Genomic DNA, 22073 nt, shown 5'->3' with positions numbered 1-22073 from the left:
TACCCACACTACGCCTCACTTATATTTCGTTTATTTTACAGTCCTTTAAGCGTATTCTTTCTCTAAATATTAATATTTAATTGTCTGAAAAACAAACAAACACCAAACAACCATTCAGAGACACGTGTTTGGACATGCTACCCCCTCCTGCATGCTACCCCCTCCTGCATGACTAAATTACACTTTTTAATCACCTGAAGTGGTCTCGCGTGATAAAACGTTGTCTTATATGAACAGTATCCATCACCAAACTCTTTTTTTTTTTCATGGCTCGTTACCGCTTGAGTGAGAATGTCGACAGTTGTCTTCTTAAAGGGACAGTGCGACACTTCGTCTTGTTTGCAGCTGCGCAGAGGACGCCTGTCGCTTTAAAAAGCGTGACAGTTCATAGATGCAAAAGTGGGCTATGTGAGTTTTTGCTGTGTCGGGGGCTGTAGCGTTCTCATACCGCTGTCGACCTTTGGATCTCGACCCTCGGGGACAGTAGGCAGATCCGCCGTCCTCACTGACAATTGGCTGTGCTCCTCTTCTCTTGAGAACTACTGATTCCTATTACGCTTCAGCTCGAGACCAAAACACAGAAGAGATGTGGCGCGAGTGTGCGCGATGCTGCCAAAGTCCCCGGTCCTTAGCGCAGGCCCTTATCGCAATGTTTGAAGATTAACGAGGTTATCCGTGTCCTCTAGACCACCAGAGATACAGCAGCTGTTCCCAGCAGGCCACGAATCCACCCTAGCAGCCGGACAGCGTGTCGAGTCGGACTGACAGGAAGGAAGTAACCGCTGTATCTGCACGGGACAAGCAGAGCCTGGTAGCATGACTGAAAAACGAATGTCGCGGTGGTATTTCGGTGGGCTGGCATCATGTGGAGCCGCCTGCTGCACGCATCCTCTGGATCTCCTTAAGGTGAGCGGCGTAAGGGGCACAGTAACCTTCCGCCGCGTGTGCAGGCCTTGACACATGGGTACAGCTGTTCCCAGAGGCAGTACTGGGGAACATGACATATTAGTTATTCGCGAATAGCTCATCACAGAGTGGTTTTCAGATATCATTCTGTGCTTTCAAAAGCTGCACACCTTCAGCCTTTATTAAAGACAGACAGACTTCGAGGTACCATGGTCGAAGACAGATGTGTTAAACATCCGGTCTGGGAGCCCGAACTGGGCCGTCGGATTGCTTGCCCCATCGAACGAGTCTTTAAAGTGTGAAACCTGCAGTGAAGGCATCGATTACCCCAATGTTTCATTTAAATGTACTGCTAACCCTTCGGCGGAGATGTTGGGCTTAATTACAGGAGTAAAAATGGGATGAAAATTCAAGTATTACAATATTTAAAAAGCTTGATTAAAATAAAATAAAAACGTACTATTGATTAGCTACAAAAACTACATGTGAAGATTTTTGTTCCTGTCATCTGTAAACTGTAAGCATTGTGCAGTGACAGTAGTCTCATTAAATGTGGAAAACTGAAATATATTTTGGAAATTGTATTTATCTCAGGCTGCTAATTGTTTTGTAAATGGATAAATTATACTTTTTATTTTTATGACAAATTTTAGAAGAGTGGCGTTATTGTTCAGGCCCACTCATGACACATATATGACTTATGAATTAAGATAAGTTGGGACTAGACTTCCAGTCTAGGATATACAGGTCTAATTAGCAAAACATGTTGATTACTTGAGTAAAATTATAAAAAAAGTGGTGTTACGACAGGGTGGCATTAAGTCCAGGGGATACTCCCGCCTCTCGCTTTATGGTAGCTGAGTTAGGCTCCAGCTGCCCCAAGTGTGAAATGGATAAATGGAAGAGAATGTATGTTCGGATATCAATAGATTAAGTGCAATTTAAATCACACTGAGAAATAAAAAAATAAAAAAACTTTTGCCACATACTCTCCTTGGTGGAGAATGCAGATCTGTGAGTGTTTGCAGGGACATGCTTGTTCACTCTTGTTGATTTCGTCACATTGCTGCATGGAGAAGTAAATTTGTACATCTCTAACAGATTACTCAAATTCTTTCTTATGTTACTCCCTTTTGATTGCACAGAAAAAAGCAGCATGTGAGCCTAATAAGGCCAAATGGTCCTCAGGAAGTCCTGTGGTGTGTAATTATGTAGTTAAGGCTTGCAATTACCCCACTGCAAAACATGCCATGAAGTGCTCTATGTGTGTTAGCTTGTGAACTGGTTGGAGATGTTTTTGAAGTGTAGCTTCATCTTCGTAGTTGGCACACAAATTATGGGAAAGATTAAAATACAAGTTTATGGCAGAGGAAAAATCAAGGCACCTTTCATGACAGTGATGAACCTTTGACCTCTAAAAGTATTATTTAAAACATAAATTATAGATGCTTCTGTTCAGTTCAGTTCAATTGTATTTATATAGTGCTAAACCAAAACAAAAGTTGCCTCAAGGACTAGTTTTCGGGAAATGATAAAAAAGTAGTCAACATTTGTCCCCCGTGGGGTTTTTGTTAGTAACCTGATTTTAGTTAGTTTAAGGTGATTTTGAGATTTATTACTGACAAGCTATTCTTGTCTAACATGATAGTCTACATTAGTGAACAACAAAGTGATTTCACTGTGAGACAATAGAGTGACTGTGCAAGTTTTTATTGTGTTGTATACAGTACTGTGGTTATTTCCATAAACCGAGGGCAAGTAATTGGAGCTTATTTCCTTGTTGTGGAAATGAAAGGGTGTGTTCTGAAAGCTAATGGTGATGCTGTTTTGCTCCATTGTTATTCTTTGTGTCAGAGTGAATTGGATCCCATGTGGGAGAATTGTTTGTTTACTTAACAAAAGTGAATTTCACTGAATCTGTTTACTTTTGATATACGGTTGAAGTGAGTCGCATTCCATGTTTGCTTGTCACTGCTTGTCTTGCTATCTTTTAGCATAAAAACAGATTTAAAGTATTCAGTCTGTTGTTCAGAGCATTGAGCGGTGTTCCACTGCAGCCTAAATATGTCATCTTTACTCCTCTGTAATAACCTTCATTCCCCCACGAGTTAAATACCATAATAACAACTTTATAGGTTTTGTAGGGAGCTGTCATTGGATAAAGAAAAGAAAGGATACGCTTATAATTAGTGCATATCATACACAAAAGAACTGGGGGTTTATTCTGTAGTTTGTAACCCAACATTAAGGCAGTTTGCGACTTTGCAACTTACAAAGCCAACGCATACCAACAAACCACATTTCCATAAACGTTAACAGCAGGACATCTGCATTTAGGAATGACGTGTATCACCAAACCCACGTCAAATAAGAAAACTGCCTGGTCATGCCCTATCAGCATACTTTTTTTGTATGTGTGTTAATCAGGAGATCTATTACACCATCAGATAAACTGTTTTTTGTTTTCTGAACCTGTACTGGAGAGTTGCTAAACAAGATTTTTCTGACCTCACCTAAAAAGACAATAATTTAGCCAGACTCTTATCACCTCATCCTGGTGTAATATTTCAACACGATGAGTGTGCACAAGTGTTTCTTGGCTTGTGAATGCATGTTGGTTCACTGATAGCTTAAGTATAGTAACCACTGAGGACAAAGCACGTACAGCAGTGTTGGCATAAACAAGGAACAGAATGGAAAAGTTCCTCAAGTGCAGCCATGCTTAAAATAATAAAAATAAGATTCCAGAAACATGCAAAATGTTGTCGAGTCCAGTTTAACTCAGCTTAAGCCGGGGTAGTGCTTGTGCAGTTAACACCCCAATACTACACCAAAAGTTTTCACTTACAAGTCATTGAATTCAGGTGTTCCAATCACTTCCATGGTCACAGGTGTATAAAATCAAGCACCTAGTCAGGCAAACTGCTTCTACAAACGGTTGTGAAAGAATGGGTTGCTCTCAGGAGCTCAGAGACTTCCAGGGTGATACAGTGATAAGCTGCCACCTGTGGAACAAGTCCAGTCAAAAAATAAATATTTCATGTTCAACTTTTAGTGGTATTGTAAGAAAGTGGAAGCTATTTGGAATTGCACCAACTCAGGCCACAAAGTGGTAGGTCACATAAAATCACAGAGCCAGATCAATGGATACTGAGATGCATAGTATACAGAGGTTTGTCATTTTCTGTAGAGTCGATAGCTACAGACCTCCAAACTTCATGTGGCCCTCAGATTAGCTCAAGAACAGTGCGTAGAGAGCTTTGTGGAATGGGTTTCCCTGGCCGAGCAGCATGGAATGGAGTGATGTAAAGCATGCTGCCAATGGACTCTAGAGCAATGGAGATATTTTCTCGAGAGAGACTAATCGTTCTTCTCCATCTGGCAATCTGATGGACAACTCTGGGTTTGGCTACTGCTAGGAGAACGGTATTTGTCTGACTGCATTGTGTCAAGTATAAAGTTTGGCGGAAGGGGGATTATTGTGTGAGGTTGCCTTTCAGGAGTGGAGCTCGGCCCTTTAGTTCCAGTGAAAGAAATTGTTAATGCTTCACCATAAAGAGACAATTTTGAGAATTTCATGCTCCCAACTTTGTGGGAGAGTTTAGAACAGCAAGACATGACTGCGCACCAGTGCACAAAGCAAGGTCCACAAAGACATGGATTAGAGAGTTTGGGGTGGAAGAACTTGGCTGTCTTACAGAGAGTCCTAAGCCCAACCCAACAGAATTCAGTACAGACTGTCAGTAGTTCTCCATGTCACTGCTGATACTTTGAAAAGCTGTGATAAACGAGATACTGAGAGCTCCAAAGTAAAACTAGGAAATGAATATTAAATTTCCCATTTGAATTGAACTGTGCTTAAAAACAGTCTGTCAGTGTAAACCAGAAGGATGGTGATTAAACAAAAAAGCGACTCAAGGAATCATAACTATTTATACATCTATTTTACTGCAGTAGACACTGACAACAGTTTCATTTGAAGGCTCAGTGACCTTCATGGTGTAATCTTGGTAATAACATAGGATTAAAGCCACATTTTGGACCATTGACCTTCTCTGATAAGAAAAATAAAACAAGTATATCTTGGTAACACATTTGGAAAACTTCTTTATGATTGCCTAAATTGCACGTATTATCATGACTTATCCTCCTCTTACGACTGTCTCATCAGAGCTTGGTGAGTGTTTTAGAGCTTTACTAATACCAGAGAATTCAGATTATACAGTCACCCCTTGTGGTACAAGTTGTTCTGTAAAACTAAAAGTTTGTGAGGTTGCTGTATCAGCCACAATAGACACACATTATATCAGTTTCTTCATTATTTGCTGTGTATTTACTGTGTGATCTTCATGACTGTCTGTCCAGGTACACTTACAGACGCAGCAGGAGGTAAAGAAGAGGATGATTGGAATGGCTGTTCATGTGGTGAAGAACGACGGAGTCCTGGCTCTATACAGTGGTCTATCTGCTTCACTATGTAGACAGGTATGGGTGCCTGTGTGCATACCATAGGATTCTGTGTCTTTGTGTGTGTTGTTTTCTTCATTGGTTGTTTCTCTCACTAAAACAGAGTGAGACATTTACTTTAAGCATGTAATTTGGTACCTGTAGCACATGCATAGTACTGAGATTAAAAATGTTACTATTTGAACTTACTACACTGTAGTGCTGACTATTATGTGAAGTTAACTGTGGTTGATGAATAAAATAACTGGTTTATTGCAGCAGGGTATGATCAAATACGTCACTGGTAAATTGCAAGTCTATAAATGTTGCAGAGGTGTGACCGCGGTGAGAACGAAGAGTTGTCAATAAAGGGTTGTTCAAGTTTGATCCTGTCAGACCGTAAGTGAACTAAACTCTCCTCTCAACCACCCTGTAATTAAAGGCGCACGCACCTAAGCCATACCAAATACACCCAAATGTTTAAATGAATTAGTAATTATGAAGTTCAAGACAATTTTGAAAATGTTTTATGTAAGTAAAATAAACTATAATATCTGTATCCATTACAAATAAAGAGAAATATTTCAAATATTTTTGTTTTAACTTTAATTATTATGGATAGAGGCTCATAAAAATCAGAAATCCAAATTATCTCAAATTATTAGCGTATTTTATTTAGAGTTTGTGTAAATTTAAACAGTAGTAGTACTGTGCACTCTATCACATTCAGCCACAGTCATGGGAAACCTGCTGACTTGACAGTTGTCCAGTTGACAAAGGTGACAAAGCCTGGCTGCAGAATGCTGTGTCGATGCATTGATCAATAGAAAGTTGACTAGAAGGGGAAAGTGTGGTATCAAAACGTCAACAAGCAGCCTGAATGACCACAACCGTGAGAGGATTGCCAGGAAAAGTAATTTCAGGAACTTGGAAAAGCTTCAGAAGGAGTGGACTGAGTCTGGTGTCAATGCATCAAGGGCCACCACGAACAAACATCTTCAGGAATGGAGCTACAGTTCATCCTGAACCAGAGACAGTGTCAAAAACATCTTACTTGGGATAAAGAAAAAAGAGCTGGATTTCGGTTTAACGGTCCAAAATACTCTTTACAGATGAAAGTGATTTTCATTTTATTTCCTTGTTTTATGTCAAGGTCATACAGTCTGGAGAAAGTGCAGAGGGACAGAATCTAAAGTGTTTGAAGTCCAGTGTGTAGTTTCTGCAGTCTGTGGTGGTTTGGGGTGCCATGTCATCTGCTGGTGTTGCTCGTGGTTTTATCAGCAGAAGGACTTTAGAGGACTTCATGCTTCCTTCTGTTGCCAAACTTCATGGAGATGTCAGTATCATTTTCCCACAGGTCTTAGCACCTCTCTGTACTGTCAAAACTCTTAAATGGTGGTCTGACCATGTGATTACTGATTGACTCGCCTGATATCAGTCCTATGTGAATCCTGAAAATGAAAAAAACAAAACAAACTAAAGGTTTGAACTATTTTACTTGGGACATAATAAATGAAGAATTTATGAAAGTTCACTAATGTAAAGGCTGCTTTTAAAACTGCTTTGCTTTAGGTAGGTAGGTCTGTCCGTCCGTACGTACGTACTAGTCGATTTACAAAAGAAAACAGAAAAGAAAAAGGGGGGAAAGAACCAGAATACAAAATTTTCAATAATTAAATAAAGAATTCTTTCTCTTCTTGTCTTTTTCTTTGTTTTCTTTCTCTTGTCAGATGTCATATTCCCTCACCAGATTTGCCATCTATGAAACAGTGAGGGACATGATGGGCAGCACGAACCAGGGCCCCATGCCTTTTTACCAGAAGGTCCTGCTGGGAGCCTTTGGAGGTTGGAACATGTATTAGGAGAAAAGCTTTTATTGTTTGAAATCGCTGAGAAACAGAAGAAAACTGCTTTTACAGTTTGGGTCAGTGGTCAGTTACCTAAGGACCCAACTGTTTATAAGTTTAATGGAGTTAAAACACACACACACACACACACACACACACACACACACACACACACACACACACACACACACACACACACATAAATATTTTGTTACTTTTTTCTATAACTCGGGCTTTCACAAACACGCATTCCAACAAGGTTTCTCTGCCAACAGGTTTCACTGGTGGGTTTGTTGGGACCCCTGCAGACATGGTGAATGTCAGGTAACATACAGTTACAGTTCTGTATCCAAATTACTGCAATCACTAGTTATTGAAATCAGAATATATGAAATGTGCTTGTCCCTAGGATGCAGAATGACATGAAACTACCACCAGAACTGAGGAGAAAGTGAGTGTTGTAATTCATAGTCTAAAAAGTTCAGCTTGAATGTTTTTTTTATTAATTTAATGCTTTTTTTTTTTTTTTTCCTCCAGCTACAAACACGCCATTGATGGACTTTTTAGAGTCTTCAGAGAAGGTAAATACCAAATAGCTTCATGTTTAGCTCTCACGGGTATCACGTGTGACTTCTGATTTCTATCCTGTCATGCAGAGGGCATCAGGAAACTCTTTTCAGGAGCCTCCATGGCCTCCAGCAGAGGAGCAATGGTTACTGTGGGACAGGCAAGTTACGGTAGTACAAATGTGCTCGCAGGCTACAATTTCCTATCAGGAAACATTGTCTGTATTTTTTTTTTAACAATACCAATTTTAAACAATTATCACAATGTCTGAAAATGTTAGAGACCTTAATAGTTCTCAGGTCAATGATGGGCGATTTGCATCTATTTTAATTTTTATTTTAATATTGGTGGGTTATTGATGTGATATTCTTATTTCCTGATAGACGACATTATTTGTATTTAAAATCATTCAGTCGATTCGTGATCTGAAGAGTCTATTATGTGAAATTCAGTTTAAATGTATTTTCACTGCATTTAATTAATATTCTTTCACAGTCAAGGGACTAAAAAAAACTGTTAAGATTGGTGCTTAATTGATCAAAAATTTTAAATGAATTATTCAGACATGACTTAAATTGTTGGAATAATCAAAATCGGTAACTATGAAAAGTTTGATAGTTGTTTAGATACTTGAAATAATTTTGTCCAGCAATTTGCATGCATTCTAATGTCAGAGTAGCACAACCATAGACATTTCTGAATGATTTTAATTAAAAGTAACAAGGTAAAAAGGATATTTCGTCATACAGTGGACCCCATTTGTTCTTTTCTGGCTGAAAAGGTTTGTAACTCTCACTTAAATAACATTCAAAAAGCAATGTAGCGCTGTTCTAACTGCTCACGTCTAATTATTCTAAAAGTGTAATCAGAAAAATGTAAACTGTAAGTCAGAAAATGAGTATAAAGTACATTTTATGTTCGAGACAGATCATTGAAGGTCTGCAGCAGCAAAGCATCAAGCAGCATTTCTGTTGTATAGAGTGTAAGAAGAAAGCAAGAATATTTTGACAACATGCAGTGCTTGTTACATTGCATTCTCCAAGCATGACTGATCGCTGTGTAACTGTTACAGCCAGCTGTCTTAATATTTTTACTCAACACTCCCACCTGTTGACATCGTCTTTTTTTCTTGTACTACCACTAGGAGGAGCCAAACTCAAAATGTACATTTTTGACTGTATTTTGGACTTGTTTGTTTGTTTTTTGTAAAACTAAATTCTAGGATGTCACTATCTTTTGGGCAAACAGTGTTTTAAATAATCCAAATTGCAGCCAACTATTTAAATCGAAAGTGGTAGGAAATTCAGAAAGGGCACATTATTTCTTTTTACACTAACACTCATTTTCTTCCTCTTATTTTCTTCTTCTGTAGTTGGCATGTTATGACCAAGCCAAGCAGCTGGTGTTAGGAACAGGCATGATGGGAGATAACATATTCACACACTTTCTTTCCAGCTTCATTGCGGTAAGTATCTGGTTTTATTTTAGTCTAATTCAGTTGGTATAAAGTCTTGAGAGCTTTAATAAGTAAGTGGACTTTGTCAGTTTTTAAAACTGAACGAACCTTTATCTTAAGATGCAAAATGTCTTCATCCAAGAAGTGAAGTGTCTTCACCAAGTTAGAGTTCAGTGGCTTCCTTTTCCAAGCTCTCAAGACTACCACGATCTTGATAACTGATCACACAGACATTTTGCACTCACATTTTTGTTGATTGATCTTCGCCCATATGAACTGCATCTACATCATTTGCAGGGAGGCTGTGCTACATTCCTGTGTCAGCCTCTAGACGTACTGAAGACGAGGCTGATGAATTCAAAAGGAGAGTATACAGTGAGTGGATCATTCATTATCACTTTTTCATTTCTCATACTTTCATCCCTCAATCCTGGTATTTGCTGGTATTCAGTTTTAACTAATGTCTCTGTCTTCAGGGGGTGATGCATTGCTTACAAGAAACAGCCAAACTGGGTCCACTCGCATTTTACAAGGTAAAAGACACACAAAACAAAATACATTTAAAACCTAAATGTATCACTTCCATTATTTTACTCTCTTTTAAAACAAACATTTTAGAGGTGGTTGTATGACCTGAAATAAACTTTATCAACCGCAGAAATGTCTACGTTTTTAATTTTTCAGAAATCCCTCAGTCAGAACATGGTATATTATTTAATCTTATTTTTTGGGGGGATACTTCCCGCGTACCACTAGAGGGAGCCCATGTACAACCGGTGGTACGCATACCACTGTTTGGGAACCACTGACCTACAGCAGCTGAGGTTAACAATGGCTGCTACCAGAGGATATAGAGACATGACAGACTTTCAGGTTTCTACTTGCTGTACGTCCATGCATTTCATCATTTCAGGGCCTATTGATTATGTTGCTGAGATCTGGTGGATGCGGGGGCAGATAATCTTTTACAGTACTGCTTATTCTTGTTGTTGCTGGAGATAATTGTTGATGACGTTGGCATTGTGCATAAACACAAACTGCAACATTTTTATGTATTAGTTTATTCAACAGGGCAGCAAAGATGAATAAAGATTGCTGCAAATGACTGAGATCACCAAGAAGCTATTTTTCATCTACAGCCTCATCTGTACCTGTGACCTCCATGAAATTAAAATAAGAAAAAAGAAATACCCTTACAAAAATAATAAATAAAATATTAAAAGCATTGTTTAGTTTATTGCCTAATCTCATGTAGGAGCTCTAATTGAATAGATTTGTTAGAGGAAACTTGCAAATAGTAATCTCTTGGTAACTTTTGTTTACAGGGACTTGTTCCTGCAGGAATCCGCTTGATTCCCCACACAGTGCTCACCTTCATCTTCCTTGAGCAGCTCAAGAAACACTTTGGCATTCGTATCATCTCCTGATTGCCCTCTGACCAGCCGCTCTTAAGCCACCCTTACTGCCTATCACTACACCCACAGTCACTCTGCTGTTCATCAAAGGAAAGAAGGGAAGGAAGGAAGACACACACAGTTTGTTATGGCTTGTGTATGCTTTCCCTCTCCTTTAGCTCTACCTCTACATTACAGCTAGTAGTTAAATTGTTTTTTTTATTTGGAGCACCAACTTCCAGTAAGGAGCTAATCCTCTTCTGATTATCCATAAATACTAATGATATGATATTAGTTAGAAATGATTTAATCAAAAAGGTCTGTAATGGGTTATTAGAATGACAGATAATAAAATTAATGGATATCCATGATCATTTTAGCTACAGATGGGTACGTGATTGTAATAATTGAATTAAGAATTGTTGCTTAAATAAGTCCTTTTCTAACCATTGATTGTTATCATATTATACCAAGACATGTTTAGGATTTATAGAATTGTAAAATCTACTTATGAAGCTTAAAAACAAACCCAGCATGGCCTTGTCCTCAGTGTGACTCTGATAGACCGTAACAGTAAATACCAAAGCCATTACTGAAGCATGACTAAACAAGCTGTTACGTAATTCCATGATAACCATTCCAACCAACGTTAACCATGTGGGCTGTACTCTTGGTACTGATTTATTTGTTATCTTCCTTGTTGATTAATTTATATTTTAGAACTGGAAATCGACTTTTCGCAGGTTAAAGTTACATTATCGTTTACCAGATATTTTGTATTTTACTTCGTTCCTTTGTTAGCATTTCACTCTCAGATCAAGAGAAGATAAGGACCAGTCTTGCTAATGCTGCATTTTCTAAGTGAGAAGGAAATTAGTGGAGAAAGTGTGAACCAGAGGAGGAGGCTGTTAAAATCCTAATGAAGATAGAGGCTGTTTTGTGCAGAAGACCTCGTGGCAAATTGAGGGCTTTGCACATTATCTAAAGTCTTAACTCTCCTGTATTTGACTAATTGGAATTTCTTTCAGCGAAATCTTTCTTAATTTGTTATTTTACTGGGGGGGAAAAAGTGTTTTGCAGTACTAACTTTGGCCACTAGAGGTATCTCTATTCCATGTTATAAATAAAACTAAAGGCCCTCATGTTAATTTCAGCATTTAGTATAAACACGAGGCACTTACATTGTGTGTTGGCACATTTCTAACATTACATTTATGAATTTCCTTTGGATAGAAATGTATCATAGCTCGTTAGGGGTTTGTTGGGTTTAACTTGAAGTAAAATGGGTCTAAATCACCACCTTTTCTTATCTGATACAGTCATCAGTGTTACTGTTCTTTGCACTCATTCTCACATAAGAGTTTATATTCCATTCAAAACACAGGGACAACCTCTTGACCAAAAATCGTACTGTACAAACACATTGTGAATTTGGGGCAGATTAAAAAAAAAAACAAAAAAAACAACCCAAAAACCCCAAAACAGTTTTACCTTCTAACACAGTCTGTTTTCTTTCATCTGTTCTCCCATATGAATAATATTAAATATAGAATATCATTTTTTTTTCTTTTTCCTGCCTGTTCTTAAGTCATAAATCAATACATTCTCATTCACAGGTGTCAGATAAAGCACTACTGCTAGTGCTGCAGAGATACCCATAAAGTGTCCTTTTGGCATCTGTCCCTTTATGCACTGGCTGAGGCAATATTAGGTGCTGAGACATAATGGGTCCTCTTTTAAAGGGCGACAAAATACGCTTTCTGAGGTTAAAGGGGATGTGAAAGAAGTCACGAGTTTGTCACCCAGGAGACTGCAGTTCGTGCCACATTTCAGAGCTCGGTGTCTTCCACTTCCTTCTTCACATTTCAAAAGAAAATACATTTCTAAGCTTTTGCTTTTTTTCTAAATGCTATCACCCACTGGTTACATCTAACCATCAAAAACTACTTGCTATGGAATGATCACACTTTTTACAAGATGACCCTTCACATCATTAACACTCTACATTCAAGAATAAAACTTACCGCGTACATTCAGATGTGAAAGGAGTAGTTTGTTCATCCTTATGTGACAAGCTGGGAACGACAGCCACCAACTAATGCCATAATCAGTGTGTCAGTACATCAATGCCAACGGACACTTTGTGCGTATTGTGTAAAATGACTGCATTTGAAGCCTTGGGAAGGAGAATGAGTTGCTTTAACACAGGAGTGACAAAAAAGAAATAGACCACCCTTTTAAAAATCACTGGATTTTTTCTTTATTTCTGTCTGACTGGCTTCTCAGAGCTTCTGTAGTAAAATTTTCAATAACCACTTGATATCTTACAATTCTTTTTAAATCTATAAAGATGCCTGTGAAGAACTGCTGTAGCATTCTTTAATCCTAGTGTTTTCTCTAATTAGATGCATGTCAGAGTTTGTCTCAGGATGCTTCTCTGTTTTATGAGATGACCCTTGAAATCATTATGATTGACCTGCTGCTTAGAAACACATGCTGTATGTTAAAGCATGTTCTAAAAGTAAAGTTCTGGTTAGCAACGTTAATGTCTTATCCCAGTTACTGTTCTGTGACAACTTTCACTTCGGTTCAGAGAAATGATGCATCTGAAGTGCTTTGCCTGCTCTGTTAACAGAACTTGTAAAGTCATGTTGCCTTAAAGTGTCTGTCCTGCAGAGGGCAGCATAGAAACGTGTGAAGCGTCATCCAAGTGTGCATCCAAGTAACCCTGCATCTTCATCCTAGGATGAACTGTGAAAAAATGAAACTGGAGGATCAGTGTGATGAGTTCTGATTTAGATTTTAACAAATGTTTTTTGGAATTAAAGTACTAATTTAAAATTGGTGTTTTGTATTTATTACATTATAGTAAAGCTTTATTTTGGAACAAAATTAAGGTGCTGTTAGTCATGCCGTATTTTTTGTGATGATTATTTTTGACATTTAATAAATTAGCTGCAGACCCACTGGGCTATATTAAGTCTATGTCATAAAACAAACAGGGTAGTCTTTGTGTTGATGCTTTTTCTTGTGCCATAGGCTCACACTGTGAAATAACAGTGGCTGTGATTGTGAAATAACTTCATCTTCAGGGATTTGGCCTCAATAGAACAAGGACATAGTTTAATGCCTCTCAACACCCCCACCCCGAGGCTTTAGATCACTACTTCCTTTGCACAATTATGTGGTTAAGTTATTATATTCGGACATAATCATTAACGAACGAATTAATCTAGGTGCCCTTTACATTAATAATACCATCCTTCACAGTAGTGATTATGATCTTTAACCTGCTCACGTACATATTCAAGAGTGTTACTTTTCCACAGCTATGTAAGCCATCTGTGTGTACAGTGGTGAAAAAAATCCTTATTTATTTTCAGGAGGCCCATCACTTCATTAGCTCTCAGTCAATAAACACTGTTCCTCACAAATGTATTTGTTCAAAAAAAAGATTCAACATTTTGACTAAAGTACATTTTGTACAGGGCATTCAGTACTTCCAGCATCATCCAGGGATTCGTTTGTTCTGTGTCCAACTGTTGTCATATTATTTATTTTTCTCTTTGGGGAACAGCAGGTACTTATGATAAATGAGTCTTTCTAAACAGTCAATTTATATTTTTTTAGCAATTCACTCATTTGTATTCTGTATTTCTGGCTTTTCATTCGTGTCCAATTTATTATACTGTTGTGTTATGTACCTTCTAGGAACATTTCCCCAATTGGAGGACATAAAGTACAGCATCTATTTTTCTAGCAACAATGAAACTTGATGGAAGCTACACAGGGCGAGAGGCAGGGTACACCGTGAACAGGTCGTCAACCTGACACGGGACTAACAAGCTGGCTGTAGTTAAACCTTTACTCAAAAAGCCATCTCTAGACCCAGCAGTCTTAGCTAATTATAGGCCAATCTCCAACCTTCCTTTCATATCAAAAATCCTTGAAAGAGTAGTTGTCAAACAGCTAACAGATCATCTGCAGAGGAATGGTTTATTTGAAGAGTTTCAGTCAGGTTTCAGAGCTCAGCACAGCACAGAAACAGCTTTAGTGAAGGTTACAAATGATCTTCTTATGGCCTCTGACAGTGGACTCATCTCTGTGCTTGTCCTGCTAGACCTTAGTGCAGCATTCGATACTGTCGACCATAATATCCTATTAGAGCAATTAGAACATGCTGTAGGTATTACAGGTACTGCGCTGCAGTGGTTTGTATCATATCTATCTAATAGACTCCAGTTTGTGCATGTAAATGGAGAGTCCTCTTCACACACTGAGGTTAATTATGGAGTTCCACAGGGTTCAGTGCTAGGACCAATTCTGTTTACATTATACATGCTTCCCTTAGGCAGTATCATTAGAAGACATAGCATACATTTTCACTGCTATGCTGATGACACCCAGCTCTATCTGTCCATGAAGCCAGATGACACACACCAATTAGTTAAACTGCAGGAATGTCTTAAAGACATAAAGACCTGGATGGCCGCTAACTTTCTGCTTCTTAATTCAGATAAAACTGAGGTTATTGTACTCGGCCCTGAAAATCTTAGAAATATGGTATCTAACCAGATTCTTACTCTGGATGGCATTACCTTGGCCTCCAGTAACGCTGTGAGGAACCTTGGAGTCATTTTTGACCAGGACATGTCCTTCAACGCACATATTAAACAAATATGTAAGACTGCTTTCTTCCATTTGCGCAACATCTCTAAAATTAGAAATATCCTGTCTCAGAGTGACGCTGAAAAACTAGTTCATGCATTTATTACTTCCAGGCTGGACTACTGTAATTCATTATTATCAGGATGTCCAAAAAACTCGCTGAAAAGCCTTCAACTAATCCAAAATGCTGCAGCAAGAGTACTGACAGGGACTAGAAAGAGAGAGCCTATTTCTCCTGTTTTGGCTTCCCTTCATTGGCTTCCTGTTAAATCCAGAATTGAATTCAAAATCCTGCTCCTCACATACAAGGTCTTAAATAATCAGGCCCCATCTTATCTTAATGACCTTGTAGTACCATATCACCCTATTAGAGCGCTTCGCTCTCGCTCTGCAGGCCTACTTGTTGTTCCTAGAGTATTTAAAAGTAGAATGGGAGGGAGAGCCTTCAGTTTTCAGGCCCCTCTTCTGTGGAACCAGCTTCCAGTTTGGATTCGGGAGACAGACACTATCTCTACTTTTAAGATTAGGCTTAAAACTTTCCTTTTTGCTAAAGCATATAGTTAGGGCTGGACCAGGTGACCCTGAATCCTCCCTTAGTTATGCTGCAATAGATGTAGGCTGCCGGGGGATTCCCATGATGCATTGAGTTTTTCCTTTCCAGTCACCTTTCTCACTCACTATGTATTAACAGACCTCTCTGCATTGAATCATATCTGTTATTAACCTCTGTCTCTCTTCCACAGCATGTCTTTATCCTGTCTTCCTTCTCTCACCCCAACCGGTCGCAGCAGATGGCCGCCCCTCCCTGAGCCTGGTTCTGCCGGAGGTTTCTTCCTGTTAAAAGGGAGTTTTTCCTTCCCACTGTCGCCAAAGTGCTTGCTCATAGGGGGTCATATGATTGTTGGGTTTTTCTCTGTATCTATGAAGCGCCTTGAGGCGACTTTTGTTGTGATTTGGCGCTATATAAATAAAATTGAATTGAATTAACAGAGAAACAGGCTGACATTTACACTCACGTTCACAACTACGGGCATTTTAGAACCACCAATTAACCCAAATCTCAGTAACTACATGTCTTTGCACTGTGGGAGGAAGAGGAAGCTGGAGTACATAGATGGAGCATATAAAATGAAAATTAAAAAAGCATCTAAAATGGATCCTTGAGGGTCGCCACAGTTATTGGAAGCTGAGGATGATGAGCAGTTTCCTATTTGGACAATAAAGGTTCTATCTTTAAGCTAAGTTGGAAATTGGTGTCGAGCGTATCCATCAACAGTACAAGAGTCAGAATCAACAGTGCACAGATAGATTCATTCAGCTAGGAGGGTTGGTTTTCTGGAATTTAAGTGGAGCTATGTTGTTGATTATAATGGAGCAAGACATGTTAAAGAGAGTCATGAGATACTGCCTGATTGTGTAAGAGGCATCTATGCTAGATTTTTGAAGGCACAGAAACTTAAGAGTAAAAGCAGCTGGAATAATGAAACAAGAAAGGGATTGTGGCTGGAATGTGGCACGAAGCGTAGACTCACATGCAATAGCCTGAGATACAGATATCAACAGTTTCAAAGTTAACAGAAATGCCAATAAAACAAGATCTGCTGTGTGGCTCTGCTGATAGATGGGACAAATCTTCTAAACATACTGTGAACCACAGTATTAGCAAATATTAAAATCCACTAAAATTAAAAGACTGAGTGAGAAATCATCCAAGATAAATGCCCTGAAAGCTCTTGAATAAAGTAACTATTCCCTTTCATTTCCATAAAAGAAAATAAGCTAAGGATAAAGGACTGATTTAGATTCTGTGACAGTAAACGCATCACTTTTTTAAAAATGAAAATTTGAAGAACAGTTTTGAATTTTGTTTTCATAAGATTTCAATTCACTTTGGACCAGTAAGTAAAATTATTCATATGCAAAAGACTTTGAAAGAGGTGACAAAGCTACAGAGGATTGTCACTAATTTAAGAGCTGCAGAAACTTAGTGAACAGCAGTTTTCAACAAACACATTAAATACATTCCATTCAACCATAGGCAGTATGAAAAAAGATGGACATAGCTTCTGGGACTGAAAAATGAAGCCAATGCAGGACTGCCTTAAACTTGCATTCTTTCTAATGGCCTGGAGAGGTTGACTCCTCTGGTTCAAATAGAGGTCAATCTATATAGAATCTTTTGCTGTATGACCTCAGTAAATACTTTCCTGATATGATTTCATAATTTGAAATTTTATTGAATACGCCGTAGAAGTCATTTTAATTTTGTTGTGTCCAACATTAGAGTAAACAAAAGAGGATAAAATAGGGGATGTTTTTGAGCAGGCCTACCTTGTGACTGAGAAGTTTCCTCCATATCATTATGAAGCACCCGCTGGTTTTCTCCATGAGATTAAAAAGCAAAGCTTGAGTCTTAACGAGACTTCACTAACAAACGAGGGCAACACACATAGCAAAATTTTAACTTTAGCTAATACAAAGTTAAATGCAACTGTCAAAGGAATAAAAATCCAGTGCTGCTTTTATTTACTCGCCTCTGTTTATCACATGCATCACCTGATTTCATTCAGCAGTGATTTGGCTTATAGACCGTTATGATAGTTTTAGAACTCTGAGGATGGATGAGACAACAATTACCCACTTTGCTGACCACTATGTTGCTTTAAAGGCCAGCTGCGGTTCAGTTTGATCTCAGCATGGTCAAGAGCTCAGTGAAAAGTGATTGCGGGTTCTGGGCTGAGTCTAGATGGAGGAACAGCAGGAAATGATATTAACTCAAAGGTCACGGTGAAACTCTGGCGACAATGAAAGCGATCTAAGAATGAAAGTTTTTCTTCCATGTTACTTGGCACTCGGTAACTCATCTGGTAACACAGTCCACACCACAAATATTCATCCCTCAACCTTTGTGGCTCTACAGGGTTAGCGGTTCAGTAAAAGTAGATTGTAAAATGATGGTTATCTACTGATTGTTATAAATTTAATCATGTTTTCTGACTAGATCACTTGATGATATTGCTTGTCTTCATCCTAAAAAAACCTCTTTGGTTACACTGGGCTTATATTTGCAGCCATTACTGATGATATCATGCACTGAGTTTTGTTGCATTTGGTTCAGTCTGAGCACACAGAAGTCTCCTGCACCACTGCATTCGTGTTTCTTCCACCGGCACTGAAATCATCAATAAATGTCAGGTTCCACCAGCAAACCATACACACTCAGTAACAGAAGTACCACCATATTTGACAGATGAGGTGTTGCTTCGGGTCATGAGTTGATCCTTTTTTCTTACTCTTTCTTCTTTCTGTCATTTTGATAGAGATTTACAATTTTGGTTCAATCCACAGGACTTTGTTCCACAACTCTACTGCTTTCTCTCTGGTTTTTGTTATTTTCAACACCTTGGCCTTCATGTAACCTTTCATTCATCTGCATTGCATTAATGATTTTTTTTCTTTTTCCCTCAGTGTCATTCACAAGGAAACATGAATGCTTACATTCAGCATCAGGTACAGATACCCAATAGGTCTTTAATGCCCAAGTTTTTGCTTTATTGAAAGATAACAAAACAAATAATTAAATAAATAAGCAAAAACAAGAGGCAGTAACTATAGATTAATAATTACAGGTCACAGCTAAATAAATGGCAGTAAGGGATATGTCCCTCCTGATAACTTTCATCCTCACAAGTCCTTTCACTAACACACTGTGACCCTCCCCATAGTTATGTAATAACTTTAATTCCCATCGCAATCAAGAAAGTTCATTTAAGTCATTTAAGACTACTCGTATGAACAAGAAATCCATAAACCAGTGATGCCGACTGTATAATAACTCTGAGATAATAATGAACCTTTTTTTTTCCCTCAGTCACAGTCAGTGATGTGTTGCTTTAAGATGTTCTGATTAGACATACCAACATAAGATAAGATAAGATAAGATAAGATAACCTTTATTAGTCCCACACGTGGGAAATTTGTTTTGTCACAGCAGGAAGTGGACAGTGCAAAAGTTATGACGCAAAAATTAGAATACAATAAGAATAAATACAGTACACAGCTGTACAGAATAGAATAAAATAATATACTATATACAGTAGAATAAAATAGAATAAAAATATACAATAAGATAAAAATAGAATACGAATGCTATATACAACTGAGTAAAAATACAACGATGCCAGAAAAGATTATTGCACTTAGTGTTATTGCACATGTGTGGATGTGTGTGTTTGTTCAGTTAAAGTCTTTGTTGTGGAGTCTGACAGCAGTGGGGAGGAAAGACCTGCGAAATCTCTCCGTCCCACACCGTGGGTGCCGCAGTCTCCCACTGAAGGAGCTGCTCAGTGCTGTCACAGTCTGCTGCATGGGGTGGGAGATGTTGTCCATCAGGGATGACAGCTTAGCCGCCATTCTCCTGTCACTCACCACCTCCACTGGGTCCAGAGGGCATCCTAGAACAGAGCTGGCCCTTCGGATCACCCTGTTCAGTCTCTTCCTGTCCCCATCAACATCAGGATTAGCGTTCAGTAAGTCCAGTCTGTTTAGCTGTAGTGGATTTGTCTTTTTGTGAGCACATCCACAAAAGGCTTTTTAGATTTTGTTACTAAAGAGAAAGGCAAGCCAAAAACCAATGGTGAAAAGCAGATTAAAGTTGTCTTCAAAGCACAGTGCTGTTCTGCTTACAGTAAGAATTGTGTTCATTTTATTTTTCTTGTTAATTTTTTTCTTACTCTGTTTTATTTATTCTTCCATTTCAGGTTTGAAATTATAATGAATTACGCAAAGCATAACTTTATTGCTTTATTTCTGAAGTTCAGTGGTTTAGCACAGCTCCAAATGTCTACCATTTTTAATGGCCGTTTGCCATTTGAAAATATATCCACTCAGTTCACATTATTTAAGTTGCAAGGCCATAACATCTTCACCACAAACACTCTGTAGGACCTGATCAATAGATTGGATGACAGATGTTTCAGTTCTTTGGTCATATTTCCTTTTACATTAGCAAGATGGAATGAGGTGCTTTGCACATACGAGCCGTCAGGTTCTAACAACATTCATCTCAAGACTTCTGCCACTGGCCGTTGGATACAATGAGGTCCTTGCAGCTCAGCAGCAGCTAAGATCACACACCAATTAAAATAGATAGCACACGCTATTGCGTTAGTAATATTTTTAGAGAAGGAAACAGCACTACCCCAAGAGCTTCCTACACTTTAAACTGCACACTAAAACTCATGCTCTCCAGTCAAGGAGATAGCATGTATTAACTGTAACATCAGTAAGTAAAAGGTCTTACATTACTTCAGCTCTATTTTAATGCCTTAGGACGTGTAAAGTACTTCATCATATAGTAAAAAGAAATAATATTAAATCATTAGAAATACAGAATATTCCTGTGAAGAACACAAATCTTGGATGACACGTACTTAAAACCTCTCTGTGATTGAAAATGATGCTACTGACCTTGGTGAAGGCAGATGGCCAAACACTCATTCTTTAAGGTTCATTTAGTATGTTATGTATCACATGATGTTAAATGTACATAGTTGATCATGCAGGTTGACAGTTTTTTTGAATGATGAATGTGACCTTCTCCTGGCTTTTAGCAGTTTACTAGGTTTATTTTCTCTCTCTGTCCTATAACTTGGTTTTCAGCAGTTGTAGCAGACACCTGCTTTTAAATGAAAAGCTCAAAAAACCCAGTATGCAATATCTGCACTGCTAAACAGAATTTAAGCACTGAACAGATACTTCCCCAGGTCTTATTAGACATCAACTGAGCTAAAAGAGAAATAACATTCAGTAACACAACTTAGTGTATAATCATCAGGTATATCTATGCAGCTATTCATTTGTTTGGATCCAGATGATTTTTTTTACCTAGCTATCCAGCTCCACGGGTTCATTTGGAAAATGACATCTTTCATGGTTCTGCCTGAATTGAAAAAACATGATCATGCTGCACAGAGTCGCTCTCCACCACACCTCCTCTGTAATGTTGACCCAGACTCACTCTGCATTCCTGCCACAGATCAAAAACAGCGTCAAGGGTTTCAAGACAAATTGTCTGAGTTTGGTGTTACTATTCGTCTTCTCTTACGTGACACATTTAACTCTGACTGTGTGTGTGCATAAGGAGGAACTGGTGGTGAATCATATTGGTGGTGGTGGGGGTGAGTGAGAGCCTCAGGAAGGATTAGAGGGATTGTGAGAAAAGACAAAAAGGGAATCCATCTCTTGTGGGTGTGCTATATATGTGCATGTCTGCTGGTTGTTTAAAAGAATACTGAGGATTCATCGATGCATATTTCTGACTATGCTATTAGAATTAAAGGTAGCTGAAACAATTTGTATCTGTCAAAAGTCAATCGTTAACTTTTTGATTTTGGATCTGTGCTTTGCTTCTTCCACAGCACATTTCCTTTATCTCTACATTTCCTACTCAGAGTTCAGGATTTTACTTTCATGTAGTCAGTGTGGCTGTAAAGTGAGCTGTGGTAAAGGAAATGTGGGCTTGCGGAATATCATAACATTCTAGGGCATTAATTCAATAAACCGGATTCCTCATTCATGCAGAAAAATATGCACAGGCAAGAAAAGAGAGCACAGACAATTTCCATATATGCATATGATGAGTTTGTTTGGGTTATATTCATCACAAGCAAATTTAATTGGAACTCCATAGTAATAATAATACCTTTAGCAACTCAATTAGTTTTTAATGTATTTCAAGAAACTTCCAGGAGAGCTGGAAGTTGGGCTCAACTTTCAGGAGGGTTGAAG

General features: G+C 38.4%; 1 protein-coding gene across 1 annotated transcript; it reads left to right on the top strand.

Moving 5' to 3' along the window:
• Positions 1 to 335: 335 nt before the first annotated feature.
• slc25a10b (solute carrier family 25 member 10b) lies at positions 336 to 13457 on the top strand. Its single transcript, XM_004539077.6, has 11 exons — positions 336 to 906; positions 5272 to 5391; positions 7083 to 7197; positions 7475 to 7523; positions 7609 to 7650; positions 7737 to 7780; positions 7856 to 7926; positions 9139 to 9231; positions 9520 to 9597; positions 9699 to 9755; positions 10548 to 13457. The coding sequence occupies exons 1-11, from the start codon at positions 817 to 819 to the stop codon at positions 10647 to 10649; spliced, it is 861 nt and encodes a 286-aa protein (XP_004539134.2). The 5' UTR covers positions 336 to 816; the 3' UTR covers positions 10650 to 13457.
• The last annotated feature ends 8616 nt before the right edge of the window (positions 13458 to 22073 follow it).

The sequence above is a fragment of the Maylandia zebra genome, linkage group LG6 (genome assembly GCF_041146795.1).
Source record: "Maylandia zebra isolate NMK-2024a linkage group LG6, Mzebra_GT3a, whole genome shotgun sequence".
Classification (NCBI taxonomy): domain Eukaryota; kingdom Metazoa; phylum Chordata; class Actinopteri; order Cichliformes; family Cichlidae; genus Maylandia; species Maylandia zebra.
This window is presented reverse-complemented; position numbering and strand designations above follow the sequence as displayed.